Raw genomic sequence first — 7203 nt, 5'->3', positions numbered from 1 at the left:
AATCTGTTAAAAGCTGCCAGTCCCATCGTTACAGGTGAAATGAAAAGAACGAAATAATCGACAGACGCTTGAAATTCGCAGACTGCTTGGCTGAACTTCCATTTTCCAGTTATCAACGTTGTAGCAGTCATCGGCATGACAACAGTTGACCACATAAGATCTGCGACCGCTAGGGCAAATATGTAAATATCCGAGGTTGTTCGTAGCCTTCGGCTCTTGTACATTGTGAGAGCCACGAAAACATTCCCCAAAAAACTGATAAGGTTTTTTTTTTTTTTAATGGTTTATTGCAAACAAAAAAGGAAAAGAAAAAGACGGCTACATACATAGTTGTTACTTAAAGACCTGAACTTAAAATACAATACAGATACTTAATAAAATAATAGTTACGATACTTGTTAACAATGCTTAAATATAATGCTTGCTTAGTTTGATTATTTTACTGCTAAAGTTCGTGTCTTTTCAAACATAACGTTATTCACAGATAAAGAAGCTATACATACATTTAAGAAGAAAAGTAGCAAAAAGGAAAAAAAAGTAAATAAATGAGTTCAAGGCGGCTACAAAGACTGATTGCAGTAAAAAGAAAGCGAGAAAAAAAAGAAAAGAATATAAGGTGCCTTACAGTCAGCTGAATAAAAATTTTAGATTTGAATTTGAGATTTTGAATTCTTTTTTCGATTTATAGTTTATCTTTTAGAAAGGCTAGGAAGGTTTCGAAGTAGAAGTGTTGTTCATCTCTTGAGGCAGTGTAGATATAATATTTAGCAATGAGTAAACAGAGGTTTAAACCAAGTCGTAAAGGAAAGTTAATTGTAAAACCATAGATAATGTTTTTCTCGTGTAGCTCAATGGAATCATCATTTTTGACGTTCCACCACGTAACAAAAGTATTCCAGAACGTCTGTACATTCGGACAAGAGACAAAAAGATGTTTTAGGGTTTGTGTTTGCGCACATAGGTGGCATTTATCGTGATCCTTGATTTTATCTCTGTAAAGGGTTGAATTGGTTGGTAAAATATGGTGAATGATTTTGAATTGGAAGATAGCAAGTCGATTGTCTTTAGTTACTTTAAAAGGAATGTTGTAGATAGCGCATATTGTTCCATCGCCCAGACCCAATTGCCTCATTCTTCTTTCTGCGGTCGGAGTTTCAAACTTTTTGTTTATAAGAATTTTAGTAGCCACTTTGCATGACAATTTATCGATGTCTATTTTCTGGTTATGATGTGAAGCGCACTGCGCCTCGTTAGTGGAACATTTTAGTAAGCGGATCCAGCTGGGGGGTATGGCAATACGTAAGCCATAGTACTTGAGAAGTGTTGTTTTGATTTGGAATTTAGTGTAGAATTCATTAAATGTCAAGAAGTTGTTTCCACAGAAGATATCTTTGATTCGGACGACCTCCGATTCGTGCCATTTTCTATAGTACACGGAGAAGCCTTCAATTTTGATAAAAGAGTTGTTCCATATGATTTCACTAAGTATTTGTTCTTTGGTTTCTGGAGTGTGTTGCTTAATAGTCTGCCAGATGTAAAGGACGTCCTTATAAAAGGTTATAGGAATATCTATTTTAAGAGATTTTAGGTTATAGTTGCATTCAAATAGAAAAGGTCCTCCTAAGTGCTTTATAAACGATAACGGTATGTGACTCCAGCATGCGTTATTTTTGCTTTCATGTAATCTTCGTATCCAGGAGACTTTTAATGTTTTTTTTTATGGTGTCAAAGTCCGGTAAATCTAAACCACCTTTTGTCTTTGGTCCTAAAAACAAAACTGATAAGGTTGATGAGTAGTAAACTTGCTGCTTCGGAGACGACGATTTCCATGGTTCTGGTGTGAATTCCTGACGCCATGGTTGTGGAAAACGATTCTGACAAAAAAGCCAATTTTTCTTGAGCAATACGATAGCCTGGTAATATTGAAAACGCCTTAACCAAAGAAAGATAATAGCTTAATAAGCACTGTACAAATAAACAGTATATAAACTAATTAAACTCCGCTACAATAAAGCTGACTTTTTTAATACAATAAAGAACATTAAAAGCGCGCTTCGAAAGTCTTCAGCTTGAACAGCATGCAAAGTGAAAGATTCCTCTTTTTTAATTGTAAAAAGCTTTTTCACAGGTGACTCGCTCTTTGGTTAATACACTGCATACGTGTTTGTTATTCTTTCATGAATTACGAAAAATAAAAGTAAATCTGGCAGCCAGTGTTTGTTTTGTTGTACTTTCCGAGGAAGTGTCTTATCACATGTTGAAAAGTTTATTAAAAATGATATCAAACTTAATAATAAAGTATTATTTCGTTTGTCTCACGACGTAGTCACGTGTGATGGAGATCGCAACGTTTCGACTGCATACTGCTAGTCTTCATCAGGCGATAAGGTCGACTGGTTGTGCGTTAGCTTATAAAGCACCCGGCTGCGCTGTGATTGGTTGGTTTTCAACAGCTCTGGTTGGTGCATTTCGATCCTCAGTGTTCTGCATGATGGTGTACTGTTGCTCCCTCGGCGGTCCGCAGTCGTACAGTTCTCCTGTTGTTGTGTTTTTTGATCGTGGGCATCCATGCTTCAGGAATTTCAATTCCACTGTCCCTGTTGATATTATTAGGGTGAAGTCTTATGTGAATCGCCTCTTTGACCCGGCGTGTGTACCAGTGCGAGTCACGATCAATAAACTTTACCTCATTCCAAAGCGGGCAGTGTCCGGTGTTGTTGGTATGCTCTGCAACGGCGTTGCAGAGCATACCTACTTAGCGTGACTCGCACTGGTATTAACGTACACACGCCGGGTTTGTTAGTATTTAAAAAAAAAAAAAAAAAAAAAAAAATAAAATTTTTATTTTTAATATAAAGATTGTTGTTTTTTTTTTTTTTTTTTTATAATATATACATTTTTATATTAAAAAAATAATTTTTTTTTTATTTTTTTTTTTTTTTTTTTCTCATATTTCTCTTTTTTTATAAATTTTTTTTTTTTTTGTTTTGGGTGGGATGGGGGAGGGGGGGGGGGGGGAGGGGGGAGAAAAAAAAAAAAAAAGCGGGGGGAGGGGGAGAGAAAAGAGAAGAGAAAAAAAAAAAAAAAAAAAAAAAAAAAAGTAAAAAAAAAAAGAAGAAAAAAAAAAGGAAAAGGGGGGGGGGGAAAAAAAAAAAAAAAAAAAATAAAAATATTTTATACAAAGGAAAAGTGGAGTAATGTTTGCTGAAAAAAAAAAATTAAAAAACTTCCTGCTTTACGATTTAAATGGGGGTGGAATTTTCGGTCTTGGTAAACTAGACACGTTCCCAACTCACTGGACATTCCAAGTACCAACAAATTGGAAAAGAGACAGCATCACCGGGGCCCTTAAAGAAGCAAAGCAGATATCAACCGATCTTGAGTCTGACATTAAAGAAATCACCGAAATCTACCTCAAATCAGGATATCCTAAGCGTTTCATTCAAGTCACAGTCAGCAATTTTCGCAAGCAAACTGGAAAGGAGAGGAGGGTAATACCAGAATTTATGTTTGAGGAGAGAAAGAAATATTAATCAAGTAACCCTACTCCCAGGGCAACAAGAAGCTAAGTTAACGTTTCATAAACAAACGCAAATGTGGCGAAGCTTACATTGGCGAAACAAAACGTAATTTCACAGTGCGAAAAGCAAAGCACGAGAATGAGACCCATAACTGGGAGCCAGTCCGCCACCTTGCAAAAAATCCAAACACTTATACAAATGGAATATTGCGTTAACGAAAAAAAAACAACTTTTCGACGCAAAATATGGAAGGCCTGTTGATTGCATGCAAGAAACCATCATTGAACAAACAGGTACACTGTTTATCGCAAAACTGTTCCCCTCGGTAATAACAAACCAACACAAAACCAACATTAAATGTGAATGATCATTTTAATATCACCGATGATGACCTAGGATCGAAAACGTTTCAATTTTACGAACTTGCGCCTTTTTTAATTGTTAATGGAATTGTGGTGGTGGGGTGATTGTGGTGGGAGTTAAACAACAATATTATGGCGGCAGAGAAGGAAGAGGAGGAGACCTGTTAAGTTGTAGTACCAAATACTTAATTATATTGAAGGATTCTGACAAAACTCCATTCCCTTTTTATAGTTATAGTTGCAGTCAATCACACGTCATTCAGCCAGCACCTGCTTGGATTTAAAGGTAGACTAAAGGTTGACTAAGTTAAAGGTAGGAACAGCAAAAATTCTAACGCTCACTCCTTTTGGAGTGGTAAGCAGTTTTTTCTTTCTTTTTTCACCCACCCACACACCACTAAACATTTGCGCTGTGACGCTTGTCACATCACGTCGCCCAATTTTGCCTCAAATATTAATTGCGATGCGCTATGATTGTTACAGTGCATGTGTAAACTTTTGCAAAGTTTCATACCTTTTTCACAACGAAACATTATCTTGGAGGATTTTTAATTTATTTACTGCCAAGGTAATTTTCACTTCGGAAACCATTTCTCAGATTTGCAATGATAATTTCATCTTGAGAGCGTATAGAATCGTGACGTTTTTTCCTAATTACACCCACGCGATGAGCACAGACGCACTGCGCCCAAAAAACAAAAAACGAAAACGAGCCAAAGTGTCTCCTATGCTCCAATGATTCATCTCAAAACCGGCCCTGCAGTCAAGAATTTCCATTCAATTTAAAAATTCCCAATAAATACCTCTTTCATCAATATGAGAGACGGCTGGTAATTATAAGTAAAATCGTTAACGTTTTCTAGTTCTAATCTTTAATTTTTTTTTCATTTCGTCTAGCTTCGTTTGCAGAGAAGGCCACAGAAGATGACTTAAAAAAAAATGCAGCACCTTTCAATAATGCGCGAGCTCTGATTGCTTCTTTCGCTGGCGAACCATAATTATGGGGAAACCCAGAAACGATCTTAAAAAAAAACAGAAATCAATCAAAAGCGGCAGCCTCATAGTCAGGTGCGCTTTGAAAATTCAATTGACAACAGTAAAAACATAACTTTTTATTGAGCAGAGTTCCCGTGTTATTGAAGGCCGCAGTACACATATGCAACACCTGTCACTAAAGTATTCAAGGCAGTTCTCTTTCCTTCTTTATGCACAAGCTCTGTACATATCTACTGAAAATCCAAGAAAGCTGGATCGTAAAAAGTATTTCCCTTCAGAACAGTTATATTTATATACGAACTTATTGCGACGAGTTTAAATAGTTTTAAACATTCTTGCTTCTTTGATGACTGTTTATCTGCCTGTGTCTAATGGTTGCTCTGTTACCGCTCATCGCTTTTCTGAACAACCATATTAACACTGTGTTTCTTTTTTTTAATTGATTATGTGGCTACGAGCTCCTAGCTGCCAACTTAACGCATTTTTGACAAAAGAGTATCACATGATATATTCATCCTCGAGTGAAGCTATCTACTTCAGTATATTTCTCAGTAATTTAAAAGGGATGAATTCACCCGTGGAGCGCATTAATAGAAAACAAAAGCGAGTTCCTTTTCAGCATATTGATTAACGAGATTCTTAACAATTCTTAGAAATGATTATCCTGATTGTAAATAAAGGCGCCATACGTCTCAAACTCCAATGATCCACATTTAACAAAATTCATCAATTAACTAACAACAGCTGCTCGCGATCGTCAGGCAAGAGCTCTCAGTAGAAGTTTATAACATCTGCAAGTCCACATTACGTCTCTGGTTATGCGTTTGTACTGAGAAAACAGCTTCACTCGTATAAGCTGTAAGTGTGGCTAGTTTTAATGTTCAAAATTTCCCTCTACTTGATCATTGTTGCTCCTTTGGTGATTGTTTATCTCGGCCTCAGTATGGAAGTTGTCTTGTCGTCGCTTCCCGTCGTTTCTGAAAAATGCTGCACTGCGTGTCTCAACTTCTTCTGATCTCACCACTCCAGACAAAACGTCAACTTTACGCCTTTTTTCACAGAATAAAATCTTTCGAAATTCTTTTTTGAACAGGTGATTCATTCCGGCGTATATAAACGGAATAATTGTATTGGAAAAATAGAGCAGAAACATGCAGAGTAATTCAATGTTTCGTGGCATTTTTGAGACAATCCGAAAGCGTCTCAAAATGACGATGACCCAAAAAGGAATCCAACAGATCATGAACGCAAATACAACCGCAAAGAGCGACTTACTTAATTTGATCTCGTGTGCACTGATAGACGAGCTTCTCGCGCGCCTCTGAATTGTCAAAGATGCACCCACGTTGTGCTGTCGAATCATTTTCGCAACTTTTGTGTAACTGATTATGGTTGCTATCAACGGTAACAGAAAGAAAAGTGTCACCACGATCCCGTAATGGATCATTTTGCCACTTTCGCTAAGATGAGCGATTGTACACTGTGCGTACCCAGGTACGAACTCGTAAGCTTGCAGACCGGCGAAACGCGGAACGAGATTGTAACACGTAACAAATAGCCACACGACGGAAAGCAGGGCCCGAGACTTTGCCACTGAAAACCATTTCTTGTATTGTTCGTCTGACTTGCACATTCTCGCATACCTGTTTACGGCAGTCAGTCCCATAGTTACAGGCGAAACGTAGATGACAAACAAGCTAAAAAAGGCGTGAAGCTGGCAAACTATAAAACCAAAGTTCCACTTGCCAGCTATCAACACAGCCGTTCCAATCGGCATGACAAAAACAGCGGAAAGCAAATCACTCACTGCTAAAGCAATTATGTATAAGTTTGTAGTTGTTCGGAGTCTTGCGTTCTTGTAAACTGAAATGCAAACCAACGTGTTCCCCGTAAGAGACAAAACGTTTAAGATTACCAAAGAACTGACTTCCACGATTGTTAATGGGAGACCTCTTGCCCTGACATCTAGAGCGTCCGTCATTTTAGCTGTATTCCGCGAGGAAGTAAACCTTTGTCTGTCTACTTCCTTATTTGAGCTAACAAAGTTTCCAAGCGCGGATATGAATATAATCATCGGCAACCATATCAATATTTAAATATAAACGTCAGTTCTGCATGACACATTTATCTGCGAGTTTTAGCTATCCAATAAAGGGCCACTTTCAGTATATATCCACAAATAAATTCATACTTGCCACCCATAGAGCATATTCATCTAATTGAAAGCAAAAAGCTTCCTTTAAGCTGCATTCACTCATATTGTTTTCTTTTCTTGAATCTTTTCGGTCCATTGGGATATAAATAAATTATTAACTTGGCGAAGC

The 7203-nt window shown here is 37.3% G+C and overlaps 1 protein-coding gene across 1 annotated transcript; it reads right to left on the bottom strand.

The window, feature by feature from the left end:
* Positions 1-3897: 3897 nt before the first annotated feature.
* On the bottom strand, positions 3898-7203 carry LOC144665534 (melatonin receptor type 1A-like). Its single transcript, XM_078526770.1, has one exon. The coding sequence runs from the start codon at positions 6951-6953 to the stop codon at positions 5754-5756; it is 1200 nt and encodes a 399-aa protein (XP_078382896.1). The 5' UTR covers positions 6954-7203; the 3' UTR covers positions 3898-5753.

Source organism: Oculina patagonica, chromosome 9 (assembly GCF_052425735.1).
Source record: "Oculina patagonica isolate OP01 chromosome 9, crgOcupat, whole genome shotgun sequence".
Classification (NCBI taxonomy): domain Eukaryota; kingdom Metazoa; phylum Cnidaria; class Anthozoa; order Scleractinia; family Oculinidae; genus Oculina; species Oculina patagonica.
This window is presented reverse-complemented; position numbering and strand designations above follow the sequence as displayed.